Here is a 24,570-nt window from a genome sequence, read left to right as displayed (position 1 = left end):
ATCTGTTTGGTTATAGTGAAATCTCAGCTTGCATCTTTTCTGATAAGGCATGGAACGAAAAAGCCAAATCATGTCACCTATCTTTGTCCCTTTGTATGTTTAATTTGACCTAGTAGTACTTGTTCATTATTTATTAAAACTTCTCCGAAATATAGCTAGATTTTGAATCAACACATACAGGTGCTGCAACTTTGCTCTATCATCAAACTCTGGAACATTTCCTTCCAATCTATTGAAGCTCAGATCTCTGCAGGGATATAATTATAAAGTTGTCAGTGTAGAAACGAACAGTAAAATTGCGTAGAGATTAATGTGGTTTAAAGATAGAATCACGAAGACAAAATATATATATACAGGAAAATGTTTTTCGCTCGATCAGAACACGTTCTATAAGTAAGCTAATGGACATTTCCTTCCAATGAAAACGTTATAATTTATTGCTGAGACGACAGCTTAACAAAAACTACACGTTGTTCATAGAAATTGACAACTGCAGATAGGAGCCTAGCAAAAAACAAATACAACCCTAAATAACTGCTTTCTAAAAGGAACAGAATATTAAAAAAATAGGATAAATATTAATGATCCGGAAGAAAGAAATAAGGACACTATCCTGGTAGGGAGAGAATATAACTTAAAGTACAGCTAAAGAATGAGGGAAGGAAAAGAGATCGAGAAGTACATGACCTCATTATAACGTGAGATCTCAAATCCAGTAAAGAATGAGAAAAATCTTTATTCAAGAGTATGGAACATCCTTAATAAGAAGGAAATTTTTAAAAAAAAATGTAGAACCATAAAAAATCTAATTAGTACGAACATATATTAGTACTTATGCTACCCAAAACAGAAAAAAAAAAAAAAAAAAAACAACGTTCTCAATGAAGATAATTAATTAGCAGTGTCTCCTAGTATCTGGAGTTTCGAGTTATGTGTTGGATTGTTGGCTGTCAATCCAGCAGAACGAAATTGGTACTCGTGAAAAAAAAATTGATATTAGGGAAGACAAATTCAGAATTTGATAGAACTCAACTTCGCACCACGCAATTACAGACAGCAGTTGTAGACACACCCCAAAACTAATCTATGAAATTATAATGATTGAACCATACTGAGTTTGTCTGTCAACCCAAAACTAACTGGCGGAAGGGTAGAGACACTAAAGTCTTTTATGACATTGATCATTGCATGTTGCTGGCTTGTTTTTAGGGCGATCGCAGAGAGTGGTATAATGCACACAACCCACTTTGGTTTTTCTTTCATTAGAAATAGAAATGAGACAAACAAAAAGGTACAGAAGAACTACAAAGTTTGGAGATTTGGCATTTCTTTTGATATGTATCCCGGAATTTGTCCCGAGAGATTGCAGCTCCTTAACATCCTGCAACGTTGAAGAACATCATCTCTAAGCAAAAATGCTATGACTTTGTATTGCTGCAGTTCTTAAAATTTTGTGGTAGAAGATGACTTACAATCTATTCATGTTTGTCATGCTAGTTAAGTTCGGAAATATTGAACCCTCACCAATTAAGTCACTAATTCTTCTGCACAAAATTGCATCATCCACAACAGTTATTGTCTTAAGCAATAAATCTTATTAATTTGAGTACAAAAGGAAGAAATCATATAGATTTTACAGCTAAAGAACCCTTAGACAATAGAACTTACAGCTCAGTTAAATTACTCAAGACAGAAATGCTTTGAGGAATGGGCCCTGTGAGACCGCTAGCTTGGATCTCTCTATTAACAGCATAATTCTCTTTTGTTAGATTTCATTAGAATATTCAACTAGAAGACATTTAAATGATATATTTAGAAAAAGAAAATACATACAATTTCTGAAGCTTTTTCCAACTATTGAAAAAATCAGGTATTCTTCCAGTGAAGTTGTTACTGCTAATCCTACTGCATTTGGTCAAGGCAGAAACAAGATTGAGTAACATCCAAACATGTGTTTTCCCAAGAAAACATGTAAAATTAGTATCAGAATACAAATGGCTTACAACCACTCACAGTTCAGTTAAGTTTGTGAGATAAGTGAGATCGACTGGCAACTCTCCAGTGAGGAAGTTAGCGTTGAGGATACTGCAGCCACCAAATGGGAAATTCAGACTATTGAAGATAATGCCACCGATCAGAAAGACTCAACGGCTACACTCTATGGAAACTCAGACTCAAATAACCCCAACGGCTACAATTTCCTCTATGGAAACTAAGACCCATTTCACCCTAACGGCTCCAGCTCCCCCCTATGGAAACCGAGACCCACATCCACAACATAATTGCTGCTAATCCCTCTATGGAAACCGAGACTCAAGCCAACCAGATTCACGTCAATAACACAAAAGCTACACATGCTTTATATGGAAAAATTCAACACAAATCTTTTGTAAAAGGCTAGTTAATTAGTTTCCTTTTATTTTCTTTCACTTCATTGTACATAAAATATATATATTGGAAGGCTCTCATGCATGGACTCACGGTTTGTGGGACTTTTTTACAAACAGCTTGAATTCATTTGTCTTTACAGACCAGTCCAAATTAGTGTTATTTGAATACATAAATCATTGAACAAGAGGATAGGTGAAAATACTAACAGTTTCTCCAAGTTCACCAACTTCCCAATCTCAGGGGGAACTGTTCCAGAAAACCAATTGTTCTCTATGCTCCTGTAAATACAAATAATAGTCTTCGTCAAATTGAAAACCGAGAAAACAAAAATCAATCTATTGTGCGGTTTTTCCAAATAAAAGAGCATACAAATGTCTAAGAGTGGTAATTTTTCCCAGGTAGCTTGGAATTCTTCCCGATAACTTGTTTACAGAAGTGGACCTGTAGCCAATTATTTTAATTCAACTAGAATGAGCATTAATTGAAAAGTTATGAGTGATTAATGTAATATAATGTGTTATATTAAAGGATCCCAATAAAATACTTACAGAATTTCCAACTTTAGAGAAGTCCATTCGGATGGAATTGTACCAGTAAGATAGTTTTGAGTCAAATCACTGAAACCAAGAGGAAAGCGTGCAATTAGATTTGAACTATAAATATTTTTATTCTTTCAGATATTAATTAATTAGTTGGTTACTTTACTTACATCGTCGTTATGTGAGGCAGCTTCACAAGGGATGTTGGAAGCACACCAGAAAGATCATGCCCTTTAAGATGTCTGTATGACAAGGATATATAGTTAAAAGCAAAGGATTAATGACAAGATGTCAGATCCATGGTGCAATTTCCGACTTCGAAATTCATTTAGCTTAGAAAAAATTCAGACAGCACAGATCCCGAATAGATGTAATATGGACCTGCGACATCATTATCCATTAATTTGTTTCGAAGAACATTAGCAATTTTGTGAGTCCAAAAGACTATGTTTAGAGACGTTTTAAGTATAACTATTTATGCAATTTTACTAATTTTGTATTAAGAAAAATTAATTTATCCAAAAAAAAATTCACCAACAAGATACAAGGGAGAGTCTCTTTTTTCTTAGAGAGAGAGTCACTGTCTTCTCTTTAGAAAACCTATGCTCTCTGTGAGAGCCATTCCTAGAGAGGAGGGTGGAGTTGTGTCTCTCAGCCTCCTCTCCTTCGCCTTTCAATTTCCGCATTGTATATACATTTTTAAGGTAGTGTTTTTTCCCTCTTCCCTCCACTGGTTTTGTTTTGATCAAATTTGCCGCTCTCTGGCCGCCATCCGACTACACACACCCCACCACCCCCATCTTACAACCGCCGATCTTCTGGGATGGAGCGATGTCGCGCCAAAAAGCACTGCGCTTGGCCCTCACGAAAAGCTTGTTTCCGCCCTTGTTCTTCACGTGACTTCGCTCAACAACACTTTCGACGGCTACACGTGCCGCTCCAACAGCTTTGTCTCGCCGAGATCTTCCAGATCTGGGTCACCTCGTCTCCATCCCACTGGCGCGTGGTTGCCATGCGCCATCACAAGAGCGCCAGAATGATGATCAGCAGACCAGTCCACCTGATGCTGATTTTTTCACTATGTTATCGCTTTCACTAAACCGTGATCTCGAAGAAGGGACTGTGAATCTCTCAAAAAATCATCTTAAGACAACAAGCAACAGTGCACCCGCCACACTCACTGCTTTCAATGGAGGTTCTACCGCTTCCAACGGTAGTTCCATTGTTCACAATTTTTTGCGAATAACTTATTTCCGTCTTTTAAAACGGCGTCCTCTTTGTAGGATATAGGTGACGACCAAGAAATTAGTTGTAAAAATCTATTTTTTTTCTTTTTTATCCACTACTTTATACTGTTATTATTGTTTTGGGGTGTTTGTTGGGGAACCTCAATCCCTCCTCTTGTATCATCTTCTTTAATGAAATATACTTGCTTGCTTAGAAGGAAGGAAGGAAAAAAAAAAAAGAAGATAGGTTTCGTACGTACAGTTTAACCACGTGACAAACACCACCAGGGAATTTACAATCGCATTTTATAGAATTGTCGTAATTAGTAGTTGTTGGCCGCCCCGACGTCAGTTTTTCCCAAGTAGTAATTGTGCCATTGATGCAATATGGATCTTCATCGAAAGTCCAGTCCTTCTTCCTCAGCTCTTCGGCTATTTGTTTAAGGGCTTCGACTGCAAAACGCATGACCAAATTCATTATGGAAGAATCACACAGACCCTTATTATTGTATCCAGTACTGGTAAATACTGCGGCTATTTCTAAGGCCACGTTTTGACGTTTTGACACAGAGCCCTATGTGAATAGTTATCAAATAGTTTGTAAAAATTAATAAAATAGTTTGAGTTAAAATGTGTTATTGGGATTTGAGAAAAAAGAGAAAAAAAATTAAATAAAAATATTATAAAATTAAAAGATTATTAGAATTTAATTTTTTAATATTATTTTTATTTTGAGATATGAAAAAATGAATTATTATTTGTGTTTTATATGAGATTTTTGAAAAGCTGTAATGATTAGATGAAAAAGTTGAATATTTGATATGCAGTGCACTACGACCACGATAGAGGTGATGTAAGAGACAAGAAACATTCATCGAGAGACCTTTTTAGGGCTCCAACATTACTTAAATACAAAATATTTTTCATTTTAAATTTTTAACACTTTTATCTAATCATTACTTAATAATTATCAAATCATAAAAAAAATAAAAAAATTCAAAAATTTTAAAACAAACAAACAGGCTAATATAAAATTTTCAACCTTCAAAATAAAAATAATATTTTTTTTATCTTAATAATACTTTTTTGACTTTTTTTTAACAAATCAATAAAACATCTTTACTAAAATTATTTTAGAGAAATACTATTGACAAAATTATATATCTTGTCCAAACATGTGTGGAATCTTTTTTCTTTCTAAACACATTCTAATTATTTCATTTGGCTATATAGATAAGATGAGATGATATAAAAGTTGAAAATTGAATAAAAAATTTTAAGATATAATTTTTTAATATAATTTTTATTTAAAAATTTAAAAAAATTGAATTGTTAATTATATTTTATGTGTAAATTTAAAAAAAATATAATGATTATATAAGATGAGATCTACCAAACTAAACCACTCAAATCTACGGAAGATTTGTCCCAATAGTAGGTCTCGATAGGTTTTTTTTTTTTACTTATATTAAGAAAATGTTTTTTTAATAATATTGTAAATTTTTTAAATCTTTAAAAATATAAAAAATATATATGAAAAAAAGAGTCAATGGAAAAATTTATCGGACTACACGCGCACGACTCTTCTAATTAATGGACACGGCTATTTTCACATCCACCGACAAAAAGTAGGAATAAAATAAATTTGTAGGCCAGTCATAATGTGCACTTGTGCCGTACCGTTGAAGTTCAAATAGTGGCAAGTTGTAATTTTCCGATGTGAACACCTTTTCCTTTTCTTTCACCCTTAATAAATGAAATATTATTGGGAGAAGTCACTATTTATAGCAGCCATTTTTACATACATTATGTATCAAAATCTACACCACACATTTCTTAAATTTAAAATTAAAGATGGATGAGAGAAATGATGAGAGAGAGCGAAAATGAGAGAAAGAGAGCAGAGAGGAGAGAGAGGGCGAGGGCGAGATGAGATAGAGAGAGCAGAGATGAGATAGAGAGAGCAGAGATGAGAGAGAGAGAGTGAAGATGAGAGAGAGATCGAGATGAGAGAGAGAGCGGAGATGATGAGAGAGATCGAGATGAAGAGAGAGGAGAGAGAGAGAGCAGAGATGAGAGAAAGAGAGAGTAGAGATGAGAAGCGGGCAGAGGAGAACAAAGATGAAAGAAACAAATCTGAAAATAGAACAAAGAAAGAAGCTCAAGATAAACAGAACAAAACAAAGATAAAGCATGGAGATGAGAGCATCTGGTAAGATAGAAGGAAACAGAGATAGTGAAAGTGGATAAAGAGACAGACTAGTAGAAGATAAGACAACTTCACCGTTGAAATGGATAAGCATCCTGGCATCGTCATCTGTCTATCATCCTCTCTCTCAAAATTCTATACACAATCGCATTACGTTCTCGCCGCGGCATCGGCGTCCACGTGGCAAAACAAAAACGGCATCGTTTCTTGATGTAAACCGAATCCCTCCTTCGTTTCCCCCCTTTCCCTCTATAGTTTTTTCTTTCCTTCAATTTCTTCCCCATCTTTCCTTCTCTGAATCCCCTTGACCTCTGGCCCTTTCGGTTCCTTTGCCCTTCTCCCTTTCCCCCCAGAGGAAGTATTGTACGAGAATAAGGAACTTTCCAAGATAGAAAATTGGTTACTAGAATTTTTGGACACGCTTGAAGTCCTGTTGGTTGAGAGAAGAGTGGATGAATCGTTGGTAGCCTTGGAGGACGCGGAAAGTATAGCAGAAGAAACCAAAAAGAGGCAAACATTGAGCCAGATCAATCTGCTATCTCCTGTCCTTTTGAGACTCTTTAGGCCGTGTTGAACAGGCATTAAACACCAACTTAAAAAGAATTGAACAGAGCAGTTCTGCACTTGCTGCCGCAGATGATTGGTCGTTTGCATTTCCAACTGCTGGTATGCGTCTAGGCTCAACTACATCTCTTGGTAGTACTATGAATGCATCCTAGCCAAAGCTTTCAGTCAGTGCTCAGAGATTCAATTTAATGGTCTAGGTGATTGTTCCTTGCAAGAAGAGCCGCTTTATACGTTGTTAATCTGGGGGGAAAGGGGGATTCGGAGAAGGAAAGGTGGAGAAGAAATCGAAGTAAAGAAAAAACCAAAAAGGGAAAGGGGAAACGAAGAGGATTCGGTTTACATAAAAAAATGGCGTTGTTTTCGTTTTGACACGTGGACGCCGATGCCGTAGCGGAGATGCAACAATATTGTTGTATATAGAATTTTTTATATTATATATATGAGAAAATATATTTACAACCGTAAATTGTGCAACCGTCGCGTAATCGCTTTGAAAAAAGTGAATAAAACATGAGACCCACATTAAAAAAATTAATTTTTTAATAGTAGACCCCATTCTTTTTCAAAGCGGTTACACGACGTTTACGCACTTCACGGTTATATGTAGAATTACTCTATTTTTTTAACATTTTAAAACATTTTAAAAAAATATAAAGAAAATATCAATACATTAATAATCACTTCCTTAACTACTATGTAAAAAAAAAAAAATTAAAATATATGAGGGGTCAAAATGAGGAGATAAACAGAACGAGCAAAGTAACATTTTTCATATATATATATATATATATATATATATATTGATTAACGACAAAGGCGGAAGCGGAACTAGAAAAATCTAATTTGGAACGCAAACTTATAAAATTATTCTCTTTTCTATTTCTGTTGTTGTTTGGGGGGCATGGGAATGAATTGTAATAAAATCTATCTCAGAGAAAGATGTTAAAAACTTGAGTTTTAGGGATTTTAGCCGAACACAGTAGTTCTGCCAAACTGATTATCGGATATATAGGTCGAAAAACTTGAGTTAGCCCTACTGATAAATGGAAGGCCGGTCTCAAAATATAGCTAGGGGTGACCCTTCTGATCTCCCATGCATATATATATATATATAGAGAGAGAGAGAGAGAGAGAGAGAAATTAAGCCCTAAATTAAGCTGTTAATAACTTCATCAAACAACTCAGAAATTAATCGATAATTTTCAAAACAAAATAATCAGTTATATATATAGTATTATTATCCATGAATTGTTTACCTTCATCATCAGGAAGACGTCTTTGTGCCTCGACATTCATGGTTACTGTTACTCCCATGCAAAGAAGCAATACCATGAGAGGTTTAAGATTGAAGCTGATCTTTGGTCTGTGAGCTTGTATAACCATTTTTGCCTCTACCTTATGCCTCCAGGCCGGCTATATTCAGGTCTGCGTCCAAACGTACCATCACCTTAGACTGACTGAATATATATATGTCTTCTGGATTTGTTCTATTAATTATGAGGTTGGCCCCTCCCAAAAGTAATATTAAATTTCAAATATATAGAGACATACATGCTCTAATTCCATCCTACCATAGCTAGCCTCCATACTTATGGATACATAACTCGATTCCCACGTCATGATTTGTGTGAAGTCGTTAGATCATCAAAACATGAAGATAATGATAAGAAAAACAAAAATAAAAAAGTTTTCGGGCTTCCGATTCCATACTTGTCTTTTTTTTACACCGTGATTTATGCAATGATTTTAAACAATTTTTGTTTATTTTTTAGAAAATTCATAATTTTCGTTACCGCCAGTATCTTGTCCTGCACGGCGGGGCGAACGTGCCCACCCCTACAGTACCAACTTTCACATGACCAATGGGCCATATATGTATTCTTCCTTGACTTTGTTTTTCATACAGTACTTGGTCTTTTTCACACCGTGATTTATGCAATGATTTTAAACATTTTAATTTCCTTCCTTCTCTAGAAAATCCATACCCGGTTTTTCTTTTTTCTTTTTCTGTCTCTTTCTTCAACTTACTGCCAGCTGGGCTATGTATTCATTCTTGACTCTTTTTTTTTTTTTCTAACTTTATTTCTCTATTTCTTTCAATTCCTCTTATTTATAATTTATTTTTTGATTTTGAAAATTAATATTAAGACACTTTATTTTACTGTACAGGTTAACAGTTTTATACACAAGCTGTGAAGGTCATAATTAGATAAGTCAGGTTCTATTGTTCTATGTTAATATTTATTTTATTCTAAAATATTAATAGGCATAGCAAGATTTTAGATAATAGATATAAATACTGTTATTTTCTACTAAAAAGTAGGGGTATAAACCGGTCGGTCCGGTCCGGTTCGGTCCGGTCCGGTGATGGACCGAATATTTTCGGTCCATCACCGGACTGGACCGAACACCCCATAGGGACCGGACCGACCGGTCCGGTCGGTCGATTCGGTAGGGCCTTTTTTTTTTTAAATCAATTAATAAAAAAAATTTATTTAAAATACTAAATTAAATTAAGTGACTTATTAATGTGAATTATGTAACAAACTCAATAAAAAAATATTTTATATGGTTAATGATAATAAATTACATTATTAATTTATATAATTATTATATAATTAACTAATTGATATTATATATTAGTTAATTCATAGAATATGTTAATAACATATTTAAAATTTTATATTGTTAATAGTGATAGGTTAGATGAAAATATATATAAAATATTGTTAATTTATAAAATATTAATAACTATTAATAACATATTTAAAATTTTATATTATTAATTGTACAATTATTATATAAATAATATATATAATATTTTATTTTTTTTATTCGGTCGGTGCGGTCCGAGAAATCTCCACCCCGGGACCGGACCGAAGACCGAAATTCTACTATTTATTGGACTGAAACCGACCATGCATTTGGTCGGTCCGGTCCGGTTCGGACCAAACCGGTCGGTCCAGTTGGTTTTTCCGATCCGGACCGACCGGTTTACACCCCTACTAAAAAGTATGCATGATCTGGATATGAGATACTTACAAAAACAAAAGAGAATAATATAAAAATTGATTGAATCAAAAAGGATATTTAAATAAATTTGTTACTAATAATAAATAAAATATAATAAAAAATTTAGGTGATATATTTAGAGATGATCAAGAAATACATCATAAATGACCAAAAGATAACCAAACAAATAAAAAAGAATAATATTAAATATAATCACGTGATGTTTAAGCGTCACGTAATATATTTTTAAAAAAAAAAACTAACGTTCTTTATTAAAAAGTTATTTTTTTATATAAATTTTATATTTATTTATTTTTATTAAAAATAATACGCGATACTACGTACTCTATGACCTTTTTCTTTTCCGAATTAATCAATTGGTATTTGGTAATAGTCATAATTGCATTGGACAATATTTATTGCCGACAGCTCTTGGAAAAATTATGGTCATAAAGATGCTACCGTTGGGACACTGGCCAAGAGGCAGGAATCTTCCTTACTAAATACCAATGGAAGACCTTGACTTTACAATGGTACTTTTTTTCTTTTTTTCTAATCTTACAATGGTACTTGAAGACCGGTTTCATTTTGTAAAAATTCATTTATATTTCATGCCATCGTGTCGAGTACTCTAGCAAAAGCGCACCAATTAAGAGCATGGTCGAATAGGAGAGCGTAGACTTCAATTTCAATCCTCTCTCTTAACAAATAAGTGAAAGATGCAATTTGCTCAGCTGGGTAGTCTGATATCCTACTTGGTGGGGATATTTGAATCCCCTTGAGTGACCAAGTCCACGACTAGGAAACCGGCCAAAGCCTTTGCTTAGGATTGAGAAGGACGGGAATGAAAAGCTCGTAATCATGACCACGTGGCAAATAACTCTCAAAAAGTTAGAGGGCTGATTCATAGTTGGATGTGATCATCTTAAAAAAGATAATTCCTACAAAACCGGATATATCCTCTACGGTTATGTGATTATGAAGGATATGCACACGAGATGATGATTAGACATACACATTCTCATATTGTGTTACTGAATTAAATATCAGAGTCTCTCTAGGATAATCAATGTCGTCTCTTTATTATCACAAGTCATCCATATAGTTAGTAGTGTGAAACACGTCATTTACCCTACTGTTAATAACATAATTCCTGGGTCTTCAAAACCCATTAATCATCATATATAATTCATATAAATCTCATTGAAGCGAGTACGTCGAGGGCCATTGAGATTCCCGAGAGAGCTTGTTTGGGAGGAGAGAATGTAATGATTTGAAAAATGAGAGTTATTTGGTATATTCACTAATTCATTATCTTGTTTTGTAGTTTTAAGTATTCGCTTGCTCCAAAGTTTATATAAGAGAAAATGGAATGGGTAGATGGGAATATCCATTCTCTCTCGTTCCGATACAATCTCACTTTTTTTTAATGAAGAAGTTCGGGAAGGGAATTGAATGAAAAGTTATAAAACAATGATCGATGAAATCCCTATCATGCCTTATATTTTGTTATAATCTAAAACGACCCCGTCATTTTCGTTTGTAGTTGTCTTTTATTATTCATCCCATTTTCTCTCTCTTCACCCATCCATTTCATTCAAGTTTTGTTTGGGTGTTGAAGTGCGAGAAATAATCAAAATTGATCCATAGTAACTTTAATTGTTTGTGTTAATGTAAAAAATAACACAACAGGTTGAAATGGAAGAAAAAATTATTTCTAGCTCATTGTGACGATTCAGGCCTCGATAGGTGTGGTTTAGAGCCCTCAGCAATGGTTTGGAGTGACTATATGACGTTCGTACGTACATTCATAATAGTGAATAGAAATTAAATGCAGAGAAAGTAAAAGGGATGGAAACACACAGATTAACATGACTCAGCAGTGAGCCTACGTCCATGGATCGTTTAGAGGATAAATTTACTATAATATGATTGTTTTATAATCTCTCATGTTCTCTCGTCCTCGCTATACACTAGAAGTCAGAGATCTATTTTTTGGATATCTTCCCTCCAGAGCTCTTGTAGCTAGGTTGAAGAGGTCGAAGAAGTAGTCGAAGTCCGAAATCATCTAGAAGTCCCCCCTTTCGTATGCCACTCCTTACTTTATGTCAAATGTCTACCTCCTTTATGTAACATCTCAATTTTCCTCCTGACAACCTTTTCTTTTTCCCAGCCTTTGTCGCCCCCTTTCCTCCTCTCACACTTCACTCCTGATGAGATCTCCACCCTTTGGCTGGGCTTAGAAGACCATTCTGGGCCTTGGGATATTTTATCCCCTTCAATTTGAATGCAAAATGGTTGTTTATTTACATAATTATCAAGAGAAAATATATTTGAAAGTCCATCTTAAAAATCATCAAGTGAAAATGATATGTGAACGTTCATCTAGTCAAGAAAGAATTTGTACAAATAAGAAGATGTAAATGCAAGGCGGATGTAAATGTTAGATTACCATTTATCCAAAAAGTTTAAATTGATGGGATAAGTAGTGATTTAATATGGTATTAGAGTACGAGACATGAGTTCTAGTTCCTATTCTATACTTCACTCCATTAGTTAAATATTTCTCATGAGAGAGCGTATTAATGAGATGAGAGAATGTATTGAGTAGGAGTCTGACATACATGTGAGAGAGCGTACTAACAATAAGATATAATGTAATGACCCGGCCCAATAATTCTAAAGTCGGAATATTGATATCTTTAATTGGGCCTAAATTATATTTAATGGGCCATATTTGATAAGTCTATGAGCGATAAATTATTAAGATTGATTATGAGTTTAATTAGACTTAATAATTAGGTTAAATCTCATTTATTATTTATTGAATGAGTTAGAATCCTTTAGAATTTAAAGATTGGCCATTAGAAATTTATTTCAATTTAAAATATACTGATTGAAATCCATTACGCAGTCTCAATCATTGCTAATCCTATATTGAATGAACTATTAGATCAAGTTTTTAAATTCGAACTCTCTTATTGAATGATTGTGTAACATCCCGTATTTTAGTGTATTTTTATTGAAGGATTATTTTTATGTTATTCAAAAAAATTATTCTTTTGTTTTAAAATTACTGGATTTTAATTGGGTTATTTTTAGGATTTTTAATTTGATGAAAATTATTTTTATGTGCTTTTTAATATTTATTTATTGTTATGCATTTAAATTGCTTTTAATATTTAAATTAATTACTGGGTGATTTAATTATTTCAATTTGACTTTACCATTACGTTTAAATTATTTTATTTAATTTGTGGTTTTAAAATCATTTCCGTTGGATCATTTTCGTGATCCAAGTTATGAGGACTGGACCTCATTTCTTTTCCTCTTTTTTCTCTTTCCTCTCTTTCTTCTTTTCTTTTTCTCTTTTTCTTTCTTTTTTTCTTTCTTTCCCGCTGCTTTTCCCCCCGTGCGCGAGCTCTCTCTTTCTCTCTCTCCCCGTGCGTCTGTCCACCTCCTAGCCCAGCCGCCGTCGCGCTGTCGTGCGCGACACCGCCCGGCCGACTAGCACCCCTTCCCTCCGGCGACCTCACCCCCCAAATCCCAGCCCCTATCTCGCCGCCGGTAGCCCACACGCACCCTCCAAAGCCGCGGCCACCATTCGCTCCAGCGCCGCCGTCGCTCCACCTCCGGCCACCATCTTCCTACCACTTCATCCCCGACCTCTTGGCAACCCTTTGGACCCAACCCCAGCTCCGATCCGTCACCGGTGAAGCCACACTAAGTACATTTCCGATTTCGACTTTTTGGCCTTAAAACCGCCCCTTGCGCCGCCACCCACGGCAAACCACCACCACCATTGGTTTCACCGACCTCTCTAGGCCCTACCCTACCATTTTGGGGTCTTCGTTTGTCTCCGTTGAAAAGTGGGTATTTGTGACCCACGGCCACAGTGTATTTTACACTGTGGTGTTGCTCAGACGTCGCCTTTTTCAGCTTCGTGATCCTTCGGAAATTGCTTTATTGCACTGTAAGTATTTCTCCAAAGAGTTCTCATGAATTTTATGTATTTTTGCACTAACGCATTTCACTGTATTTTTTTGGCATGCCGGACTGAGTCCGAGGAGTACGGGGGTCGGATGGATTTATGATTGGAGTTGTTTGGGTTGGTTTGATTGGATTGGTTATTGGTTATTGAGGAATGTGGATTTGTGTTGGTACATGTGCATATCATTATTTCATGCATGATCATGTTTGTAAAGGAAAACTGGGTTTTCGTGTATTGCATTCATGTTCATGTGTTTATGAAAACTGGGTTTTCATGTGAGAATGGAATTTGGGTGCGTGCGTATCACGACCCCAAGCCGAGATGGGGCATTATCTCGGTGGAGCTCCTCTGGTTACTCGGGAGCGGAATAAACTGAGTAACGTCCCCTGGATTGTCGCTGGGCGACAATGGGATCGGACGAGAGATTCGTGCCGACTCCGTGGTCCTTCTGCTGGCGGGGACTAGAGGATGTCTGGCCATGTACGCGCTGGGCGCGGAACTGGGCATCGCTCGTTGCGTAGTGGGTGCTCGGCCATGTACGCGCTGGGCGCGGAACTGGGCATCGCTACGAAGCCAGGACGTGCGGATGGTCCCTAGGGGAGGCCATGGTGCATAGGGTATTGACGGATTAAATGGACTATTTTCTGGGAAAATAGTGTGAGTTGGATTTTGTGTAAATCATTTTCTGGGAAAATGTTTTACGGATTATTTTTGGGCCAAATGGGATTTTTGGCGTGTGTTGGAAAATTATCATTTTCGGGGAAAATGATGTTTTGAGGAAAAATGCATATTTCATCATATGCATGCATGTTAGTTGTATTAAATGCATTTTATTCCTGAGATTATTTTTGGGTTATACTTACCTGCGGTACCATTCTGTGGTAACGCAGATTTTGATGCAGATGAGGAGGAGGAGGGCGAGCCTGAGGAGACGGCTCCGCCCGAGGAGTGATCTGGGATCACTAGCTTGTTATTTATTTTACCCTTTGTATTTTTGGGACATGTGTTAACTTTATTTTGGATGACTGTATAACTGTTTTTAAAACTTTACTGATGTTTACTTGTATTTAAATTCTGGTACTTAGTTGACTAATCCGCTGCGTTGTTGTTGTACACCGTTGCATGTACACACACTTGGCACTTACGTTGGGATGTGTGACCGTGTTGTCATCATCCCGGCGTCTCGATTTCCGTGTTTTCCTTACACGGGGGTCGGGGCGCCACAGGTGGTATCAGAGCAGTTCGGCTCTGGGTAAAACCACATGTCCCATAGGTGCAGTACCAGAAAGTTTTAAAAGTTGTGATTTGAAAATTATTTAATTTAAAGTTTGTGGTTTTTATTGGTTTTATTTAGTTATTGTATATTACTTGTTTGTTTATTTATTTTATTGATTTATTTATGGTATGTTATTTTATTGTTTTAATCATTTTATTGTGAGCTACTTCATTGATTTTATGCATTTTGTCGTATGCTATTTTATGTATGAAATTTTATTTGATATGATTTGATTTTGTTTTGTTTTGTTTTGTTTTGTTCGGAATTGAAATGCGGGTTAAGGGTTGTGCTATGACAGGAAGATGGTACGACTGAGAAGGCCATTGTTAGGCTTGAACATTTGGTGTAATAGGTTTGAACTCTTGGTGATTGGTTTGTTTTAATATCGAGATTCGAACATCTTGGTCAGAGTGAACTTTTTGGAGTAGGAATTCGAATTGCTGCTAAGGAGGGGAATAATTTTAAATTGCTTAGGATAATTAAGGTCTTAGGTTCCGTAGAATTTATGTAATGAGTTTTTGGGGTAGGAGGTTGTAAGTTCAACAAAATTCAAGGTTAGATTTATGATAAGTTCATATGAGGTTTGAGGCTTTATAGTTTTTAGGAAATAAGTTATGAGATTTAAGGTGGTAAGTTCAATAAGCAATTTGATAACATTTGGGGTTTTAGAATTTACAAGTTTTATAGGGTGAATGTTTTAGATTTGAGGTCATCGATTTTAAGGATTTCGGAAAATGATTTTATTTTGTTTAAGGTTTTAGAATTACAAAGTTGAAGGACTGAATTAAAATAGGATTGATGAGAGTTGAGTTACTGATATGAGAATTTTTTTTAGGATAATTTCTTTGGAGACTGAAGGGAATTATCTAGTTCGTGTATTTTCTGAGGATTGAGGATGTTGATCTAATTCGAAAGATTATTGCTTTTAGCTCGATGTTTCAGTGATAGGTTGAGGATTTAATCTGTATCAATTTTAAGGATAATAGATGGTGCAGATTTAGGAAATGATTCTTGTTGATTTCGAGGATATAGGTCTAGTGATGGAAATGGTAATGATGATCATCTGCACGTTTGGAGGATTATTGGTTTTGGCTAAGGGTGCGTGACATTGATGTATAGGAGTGGTGAGTGGTTATGGATTTCGGAGAGTATAAGTCCTAGTCTCATTTTGGTTGGAGGAAGAGACTTTGGTAGGTGTTGGAGAAGAGTTGACACAATAGTGGTAATTTAAGAGACCTTGGCTTGGAGTTTTTGGTGAGTTGATCGAAGTGTGCAGTTGAAGTGGGTTACTCAATGAAGCATGGTTGGGAATAGTTATTGTGATTATCTTCAGGAATTAATTGTGACTTGAGTTCACCTAGGAATTTAAATTTTTGAGGTTATACTTTCTTTTGGAAATTGAGCATCCAGTTGGTTGAATTAAGGACATTGTTATTTAACCGGAAGAGAGATTGTTGGGACATCATGTATGGTGTATGATAAGATCTTCGAAGTTGAACCTTAGGTATCAACAGTGGATAAGATGATCAAGTATGCGGTTAATAAAGCATTAGGATCCTTGGGTGCTTTGCAATGACTTTTGGTGGATTGAAGATTTGAGCAGTATGGTTTGCCTTGAGGTTTAATAGTGATGTACTATTGAAGGAACTAGTTATGTTAATGCTAGCTTGTAGGAGTAGAGATAAGTGGGTGAGTTACCAAGAAGGTTTTGATAATGTTTTGGTGTAGTCTATGGTGGTTCGTAGTGAGTTTAGTCACCGCTAGATTAGATGTTCAGAATGTAAGTGATGAGCTTTTGGGTTGAGACTGCTTATTTTCAATTTGGGAAGCCGAGGTTGTTTGAGTTTGGGTTTCTGTCAATGATCATGGATGTATTGTATGGAATTGATTTTGATTAAGGCTGCGAGAGTTAATTGAGGAATTTGAGTTTTAATTCGTGGTTTTTGGAAATGGAGTTTTTTTCTACCAAGATGTGATAAGAGTTTTTGGTCAATAGGAATGGAGCTACCTTGTACTCGATGGTGTTAGTTTCTTGAGGACATAAGTTTTATGCATGTTGCGAATATCAGAGTGCGCAGCAGGAGCGTGGTATTTTTGGTTGTAGTCAGGAGCTCAGATTGTGCTGATTTTGGGGAATTAGTGGTGACTTGAATTTTGACAAGATACTTGTAATTGGAGATTAATAATTTAGTTGTGCAATTTGTTATTGATGGTTAGCTTTGGAAGTGGCTATTAGGTTACCAAAAGTAGAATTCAATGGAGGTTTAGAAGTTGTAGCATAGGTGTTGATTTGGAGTTGGCGGCAATAGTTTTTGCTCTTAAGATTTGGCGGCATTATCTGTATGGTGAAGCCTGTGAAGTTTTTACTGACCACAAGAGCTTGAAGCATCTATTTACTCAGAAGAATCTCAATATGAGACAGAGACGGTGGTTAGAGCTGATTAGCGACTATCAATGTGAGATTAAGTATCATCCAGGAAAGGCAAATCTAGTCGCTGATGCTTTGAGTAGAAAGTCTCAACAAGTGGATGAAGCAGAGTCATCAGATTTGGACTCTCTCCTTTATGGAATGAGGAGACTTCTTATCGAGAGTTCTCAGCAAGAGGAATTTCTGGTGGGGAGGAATGAAGTTGGACATCGCTTTGTTTATTGAGAAATGTGACACGTGTCGTCGAGTAGGCTGAGCATCAAAGACCTGCTGGTAGACTTCAACCTCTCCCTATTCCTGAGTGGAAGTGGGATGATATTTCTATGGATTTTGTTGTAGGTTTACCGAGGACTCCTAGTGAGAAGAACTCAATTTGGGTGATTGTTGATCGGTTGACCAAGAGTGCCCATTTCTTGCCTGTTAATAATACTGACTCTTTGGGTAAGTTGACTCGGTTATATGTCAAGGAGATAGTGCGTTTGCATGGAGTACCCAAGAGTATCGTGTCAGATCGGGACCCGCGGTTTACGTCCCATTTTTGGAAGAGCTTGCAGGCGGCTTTAGGCACTAAGTTGAAGTTTAGTAGTGCATATCACCATCAAACAGACGGTCAATCAGAGCGTACTATTCAGACTCTAGAGGATATGTTGCGGTCTTGTGTCATAGGATTTCAAGGAAGTTGGGAGAATCATCTACCGCTTATTGAATTCTCTTATAATAACAGTTTCCATTCTTCCATCCTGATGGCCCCGTATGAAGCTTTGTATGGAAGGAAGTGCAGATCGCCCTTGTGTTGGGATGAAGTCGGCGAGAGTAAAGTAATTGGGCCTGAGATAATTCAAGAAATGAAGGATCAAGTTCAGTTCATAAGGACTAAAATGGCAGAAGCGCAAAGTCGCCAGAAGAGTTACGCAGATACAAGAAGAATAGACTTATCCTTTGAAGAAGGTGATTGGGTTTATCTTAAAGTCTCTCCTATGAAAGGCGTTAAGCGCTTTGGTAAGAAAGGAAAGCTTAGTCCAAGATATGTTGGCCCTTTTCAGATCGTAGAGAAAGTTGGGCTTGTTGCTTATAGAGTTGCCTTGCCGGATTATTTTAGGGATGTTCATGATGTGTTCCATGTGTCTTCATTGAAGAAGAGTTTTGGACAGCAAGAGCCACGTTTTGTTGACCCTGAACGCATTCAACTTCAGCCTAACCTTACTTATGAAGTTGCCCCGACGCAGATTGTAGATTGGAAAGAGCAAAGATTAAGGTTCAAGACAATACCTATGGTGAAAGTGTCATGGGGTGATCCGTTGGTTCAAGATTTCTCTTGGGAAAGAGAAGCCGACATGAGAGAGCATTATCCTTACTTGTTTGTTTGATTTTGACGGTATGTTCTAAGTATGCTCTCGGTTGAATCTTGTTCCTGTCTTAGTTTAATGTTTGACCTTGCTAATTTCGAGGACGAAATTTTTTTTTTAGGGGGGGAGGATGTAACATCCCGTATTTTAGTGTATTTTTATTGAAGGATTATTTTTATGTTATTCAAAAAATTATTCTTTTGTTTTAAAATTACTGGATTTTAATTGGGTTATTTTTAGGATTTTTAATTTGATGAAAATTATTTTTATGTGCTTTTTAATATTTATTTATTGTTATGCATTTAAATTGCTTTTAATATTTAAATTAATTACTGGGTGATTTAATTATTTCAATTTGACTTTACCATTACGTTTAAATTATTTTATTTAATTTGTGGTTTTAAAATCATTTCCGTTGGATCATTTTTGTGACCCAAGTTATGAGGATTGGACCTCATTTCTTTTCCCTCTTTTTTTTCTTTTCCTTTTCTTTTCCTTTCTTTTTTCTTTTTCTTATTTTTCTTTCGGCCCTTCTCCCGCGCGACCACTCTCTCTCTCTCTCTCTCTCCCGTGCTCCACCCCAGCCCAGCCGCCGTCGTGCGCCGTGGCGACACCGCCCGGCCGACTAGCACCCCACCCCCGGCGACCTCACCCCCCAAATCCCAGCCCCTATCTCGCCGCCGGTAGCCCGCACGCACCCTCCAAAGCCGCGGCCACCATTCGCTCCAGCGCCGCCGTCGCTCCACCTCCGGCCACCATCTTCCTACCACTTCATCCCCGACCTCTTGGCAACCCATTGGACCCAACCCCAGCTCCGATCCGTCACCGGTGAAGCCCCACCAAGTCCATTTCCGATTTGTACATTTTTGGCCTTAAACCACCATTTGCGCCGTCATCCACGGCAAACCACCACCACCATTGGCTTCACCGACCTCTCTAGGCCCTACCCTATCATTTTGGGGTCTTCGTTTGTCTCCGTTGAAAAGTGGGTATTTGTGACCCACGGCCACAGTGTATTTTACACTGTGGTGTTGCTCAGACGTCGCCTTTTTCAGCTTCGTGATCCTCCGGAAATTATCATATTGCACTGTAAGTATTTCTCCAAAGTATTCTCATGAATTTTATGTATTTTTGCACTAACGCATTTCACTGTATTTTTGGCATGCCGGACTGAGTCCGAGGAGTACGGGGGTCGGATGGATTTGTGATTGGAGTTGTTGGTTTGATTGGATTGGATTGGATTGGTTATTGGTTATTGGTTATTGATGGATTTTGGATTGGTTGGTTCATGTGCATTTCATTATTTCATGCATGTTCATGTTTGTAAAGGAAAACTGGGTTTTCGTGTATTGCATTCATGTTCATGTGTTTATGAAAACTGGGTTTTCATGTGAATGATTTGTTGGGTGCGTGTGTATCACGAACCCCAAGCCGAGATGGGGCATTATCTCGGTGGAGCTCCTCTGGTTACTCGGGAGCGGAATAAACTGAGTAACGTCCCCTGGATTGTCGCTGGGCGACAATGGGATCGGACGAGTGATTCGTGCCGACTCCGTGGTCCTTCTGCTGGCGGGGACTAGAGGATGTCTGGCCATGTACGCGCTGGGCGCGGAACTGGGCATCGCTCGTTGTGTAGTGGATGTACCCACGAACGTGTTGGGCGCGTAAGTGGGCATCGCTACAAAGCCAGGGTGTGCGGATGACCCATAGGGGAGATCATGGTGCATACACTAAAAATGGACTATTTTCTGGGAAAATAGCGTGTGTTGGATTTTGTGTAATTCATTTTCTGGGAAAATGTTTTACGGATTATTTTTGGGCCAAATGGGATTTTGGCGTGTGTTGATAAATTAATCATTTTCGGGGAAAATGATATTTTGAGGAAAATGCATATTTCTTCATATGCATGCATGTTGGTGGTATTAATGCATTTTTATTCCTGAGTATTATTTTTGGGTTATACTTACCTGCGGTACCATTCTGTGGTAACGCAGATTTTGATGTAGATGAGGAGGAGGAGGAGGGTGAGCCTGAGGAGACGGCTCCGCCCGAGGAGTGATCTGGGATCACTAGCTTGTTATTTATTTTACCCTTTGTATTTTTGGGACATGTGTTAACTTTATTTTGGATGACTGTATAACTGTTTTTAAAACTTTACTGATTTTACTTGTATTTAAATTCTGGTACTTAGTTGACTAATCTGCTGCGTTGTTGTTGTACACCATTGCATGTACACACACTTGGCACGTTTGTTGGGATGTGTGACCGTGTTGTCATCATCCCGGCGTCTCGATTTCCGTATTTTCCTTACACGGGGGTCGTGGGCGCCACAAGTTCCATCTTCTCTGATGCTAAAGTCCTTCGGTCCTTCCGACTTCTCAATTTTCCCGATGACTTCTGCAAGCTTACTATCTTTCTTCTGACGGTCTTTCAGTTCTTCCCAATCCAATGGAATGAACTCTTGAACGGTGGTCAGAACTACTTCCCGACTACGATTCTCGATCAACAGTTTCCTCATACTGCATAAGAGTGAATTTACTTCTGACGACAAGATAGATGAATCCGCTCTGCTCTTGCGACTCAAAGCATCAGCTACCACATTGGCCTTTCCGAGGTGGTACTTGATGTTGCACTGATAATCGCTGATTAATTCCAACCATCTTCTCTGCCTCATATTAAGGTTCTTCTGCTCGAACAGATATTGGAGGCTTTTGTGATCTGTGAAAACTTCACACTTTTCGCCATACAAGTAGTGTCTCCAAATCTTAAGAGCAAAAACCACTGCAGCTAATTCCAAATCATGCGTAGGATAATTCTGCTCATGATTCTTCAGTTGACGTGAAGCATAAGCAACTACTCTCCCTTCTTGCATCAGCACACATCCTAGTCCTGCTTTAGATGCATCACTATACACTACAAAAGGCTTAAGAGGCTCCGGCAGTGTAAGTACCGGTGCGGTCGTAAGTCTTTTCTTCAACTCAAGAAAACTTGCCTCGCACTTATTGTTCCAAACAAACTTCACGTTCTTCTTAGTCAATGCCGTGAGTGGTCTAGACAAACTAGAAAATCCTTCAACAAACCTTCTATAATAACCAGCCAGTCCTAATAAACTTCGAATCTCATGCACACTAGTCGGTCTCTGCCAGTTTGTTACTGCTTCAATCTTGCTTGGGTCCACTGCTACTCCTTCACTAGAGATCACGTGACCTAAAAACTTCACTTCATCAAGCCAGAACTCACACTTGCTAAGGTTGGCATATAGGTTTTGGTCCTTGAGTATAGTCAAGGCCATAATTAGATGTTTTCTATGCTCCTCCTTGCTCTTCGAGTAAATTAGGATGTCATCAATGAATACGACAACAAAACTATCCAGATAAGGTCTGAATATTCTGTTCATCATGTCCATGAATGCAGCTGGAGCATTGGTTAACCCAAAAGGCATTACCAAAAACTCGTAGTGGCCGTACCTTGTCCTAAAGGCAGTTTTCGGCACATCCTGTTCCTGAACTTTCAGCTGATGATAACCGGATCGCAGGTCGATCTTCGAAAACACGGACGCTCCTTGTAACTGATCCAACAAATCGTCGATCCTGGGTAACAGATGCTTATTCTTGATCGTCACCTTGTTCAGCTCCCTATAGTCTATGCACATCCTCATAGATCCATCTTTCTTCTTCACGAATAGCACAGGTGCTCCCCACGGGGAGGAACTAGGGCGGATAAAACCCTTCTCTAAAAGTTCTTCCAACTGCACTTTGAGCTCTTTTAATTCGGCAGGGGCCATACGATACGGGGCCTTGTGAGTCGGAGTTGTTGCCGGTTCCAACTCTATCTTGAACTCAGTTTCTCTATCCGGTAGTAGACCAGGTAGTTCATTGACAAAAACTTCAGGAAAGTCTTCAACTACTGGTATCCCACGGATTTCTTCACTCCCATCTGTCTTCTCCACAATCATCAACAGAAAAGCTGAGGCTCCATCCTCAATACACTTCCTAGCTTGTAAAGCCGAAATCAGTAGTGGGGTGGCCTTAACTGATGCTCCCACGTACCTAATTATGTCTTCACTTGGGGATTCAAATACCACTTCTCACTTTCGACAATCTATCTTAGCATAGTGCTTGAATAGCCAGTCCATACCCAAAATTAGGTCAAACTCCATCTGACCGAATACTAGTAGGTCAGCCTTCAACGTCCTTCCATCTAGCTCTACAGGACAATCCTTAACTAAACGGGTACAAGCTACCCTATTCCCATCATGAATTAACACTACAACCCGTCGAGGTAATAGCTCAGTTTGCAAACTACAAATTCGTGCAAACGCTGCAGACACAAAGGACTGCGACGCGCCCAAATCAAATAGCGCACAAGCTGTGAACCTTAACAGATTGACGTTTCCTAATAAAATATAATGTGATTCTATTCATAACCATATTTCCAACACTCATGTTAATAATAAAAGCATAAAGACTTTAAGGAAAAATACCAGTGATGACGCCAGCTTCCTCAACCTCTGATGCGTCAGCATCGATATCACCTGGGGTTACAGCATACACGCGTGCTGGGATGTGGGGCCTTGGTTTATGATCACCAGCTCCACTACCTTGTGCAGTGTTGGGACAATCTCTGATCAAATGTCCTGGGTTCCCGCATCGATAACAAACTCCATAACCACTACGACATTCTCCAGGATGACGCTTTCCACACTTAGGGCATAACGGATAAGCAGATGGCATATGTCCTCCTGTCACTATTCCCTTGCCTTTCGCTGGGCTGGAAAAAGACCTTTTCTTCTCGGCACTACCGCTTGCAGCAAATGGCATGGTCCTCTTTCGTTCGGAATTGATCTGGATTGCTAGACCTCTCTGCTCAGCCTCTGCTATCGCAGCCACATTTACCAACTCTTGATAATTCTCTATTGTTAGGCAAGCTACTTGACTACGGACCCTTGGCTGAAGTCCTGCTTGAAACTTCTGCGCCTGCATCCTTTGAGTAGAAATCAAGTGTGGTGCAAACCTTCCTAACGCCATGAACTTAGCAGCATACTGTTCTACGGTCAGACTGCCTTGAGTTAAACTCGCAAACTCCTGTGCCTTCAGCTGTTTGGCAGAATCAGGGAAGAATCTGTTGTTGAACTCTTCCCTAAATCTCTCCCATGATAGTGCAGCGAGACTTCCTAGTTCCCTAACTAGGAGCTGCCTTCGTGTATCCCACCACATTCCAGCTTCTCCGTGGAATAGGTATCCAGCGTGTGACGCCAGCAGATTCCGCTTGGGATCGGACGGACATCTGAAGCGTCGGGACATGCAACACAAGGTTACCTGTCCCCGTTCATGACATATAAGATGCAATGTTCCTAACATGCATCTAGCATTATGCAATATTCGCAGCGGATAATTTTTTTTTTTTTAAAAGCAATACTATGCACCAAACTTATAATATCCCAAATACTTACAACATACTTCATACATAAAAACATATTAAACAACTAAGATCACAACACTAGTCCAAAATGGTTGTGAACAAAAGAGTGCTGGAGATTGAACTCTACAAAATACAATTAGTAACCTAAGGCAACTACGTCTAAG

General features: G+C 37.9%; 1 protein-coding gene across 1 annotated transcript in view; it reads right to left on the bottom strand.

Annotated features, from left to right (window-relative positions):
- LOC108980066 (probable LRR receptor-like serine/threonine-protein kinase RFK1) overlaps positions 1 to 23,967 on the bottom strand; it is a 31,259-nt gene extending 7,292 nt beyond the window's left edge. The window contains exons 1-14 of the mRNA XM_035687213.1: positions 23,469 to 23,967; positions 23,077 to 23,380; positions 21,297 to 23,034; positions 4,417 to 4,730; positions 3,101 to 3,172; positions 2,940 to 3,008; positions 2,761 to 2,832; positions 2,598 to 2,669; positions 2,014 to 2,085; positions 1,834 to 1,905; positions 1,669 to 1,740; positions 1,473 to 1,544; positions 1,307 to 1,381; positions 136 to 247 (exon numbers count right to left, since the gene is read on the bottom strand). Coding sequence (XP_035543106.1) covers positions 136 to 247; positions 1,307 to 1,381; positions 1,473 to 1,544; positions 1,669 to 1,740; positions 1,834 to 1,905; positions 2,014 to 2,085; positions 2,598 to 2,669; positions 2,761 to 2,832; positions 2,940 to 3,008; positions 3,101 to 3,172; positions 4,417 to 4,730; positions 21,297 to 23,034; positions 23,077 to 23,380; positions 23,469 to 23,967 — 3,615 coding nt within the window. The remainder of the gene's footprint in view (positions 1 to 135; positions 248 to 1,306; positions 1,382 to 1,472; positions 1,545 to 1,668; positions 1,741 to 1,833; positions 1,906 to 2,013; positions 2,086 to 2,597; positions 2,670 to 2,760; positions 2,833 to 2,939; positions 3,009 to 3,100; positions 3,173 to 4,416; positions 4,731 to 21,296; positions 23,035 to 23,076; positions 23,381 to 23,468) is intronic.
- Positions 23,968 to 24,570: the final 603 nt, after the last annotated feature.

This window comes from Juglans regia, unplaced genomic scaffold, assembly GCF_001411555.2.
Source record: "Juglans regia cultivar Chandler unplaced genomic scaffold, Walnut 2.0 Scaffold_747, whole genome shotgun sequence".
Taxonomy (NCBI): domain Eukaryota; kingdom Viridiplantae; phylum Streptophyta; class Magnoliopsida; order Fagales; family Juglandaceae; genus Juglans; species Juglans regia.
This window is presented reverse-complemented; position numbering and strand designations above follow the sequence as displayed.